The sequence below is a fragment of the Penaeus monodon genome, chromosome 23, assembly GCF_015228065.2.
Source record: "Penaeus monodon isolate SGIC_2016 chromosome 23, NSTDA_Pmon_1, whole genome shotgun sequence".
Taxonomy (NCBI): Eukaryota; Metazoa; Arthropoda; class Malacostraca; order Decapoda; family Penaeidae; genus Penaeus; species Penaeus monodon.
The window spans coordinates 16,780,728-16,781,488 of NC_051408.1; the positions used below are offsets into that span (position 1 = coordinate 16,780,728).

General features: G+C 33.4%; 1 protein-coding gene across 1 annotated transcript in view; it reads right to left on the reverse strand.

The window, feature by feature from the left end:
• Positions 1 to 363: 363 nt before the first annotated feature.
• Positions 364 to 761, reverse strand: part of LOC119587830 (ES1 protein homolog, mitochondrial-like) — a 24,484-nt gene continuing 24,086 nt past the window's right edge. Inside the window, exon 6 of the mRNA XM_037936533.1 lies at positions 364 to 755. Coding sequence (XP_037792461.1) covers positions 618 to 755 — 138 coding nt within the window. The 3' untranslated portion in view covers positions 364 to 617. The remainder of the gene's footprint in view (positions 756 to 761) is intronic.

Genomic DNA, 761 nt, shown 5'->3' on the forward strand with positions numbered 1-761 from the left:
ACTCAAACCTCTGCCAAATTATTTTTATAACATGATTTGCAACACCTGGATCCAATGGGTTAAAATAAAGGTCCCATCACTAGTTATAATATTGCAACTTCCATGGATATACACAGTACTTTACAATATATCAATCAGAGATCACTGCTGTAATTTTTTGGGGGGAAAATGGGACTAGATTAGCAAGCCTAATGGACATTTTTGAAGACTAAAAGATTATTTAATTACAACTAACTTGAAACATCCAAAATGGGCAATTTTGACTTGCTTTTGAGAATACATAACCAACTTGTTCAAAATGTGCTTTTGAGAATACATAACCAATTTGTTCAAAATGTATTCAAGGATTAAAAAAACTTGCTATATTTTTCTATTTAATTTCACATTTCATACATGTTACTGTTTTAGTACATTTATCTAGTTACAACAATGCATCAACCAATAAACAACTTAATGCTATTGCAAGATGTGGAATCACAGATGATTTTTTTTCTTTTCTAAAGGACATCATATGAAGATTAAAAGCATTCTGCATCTGATTACAAGGGAGATATGACTTGAATGTTCCTTATATGGCTGATAACTACCCAATGCACTATGATCATTCTAGATCTCAATTAACTCTTGACTAGATCCAGGACAGCATTCACCATTTTAGCCACACCATCATGAATCTCGTGGAACTTTCCTTCATACATGAAAGCAGGTGTTGTGACGACCTGGTTTGCTTGGTCAATGGTGACTTCATCCACACCCTGAAA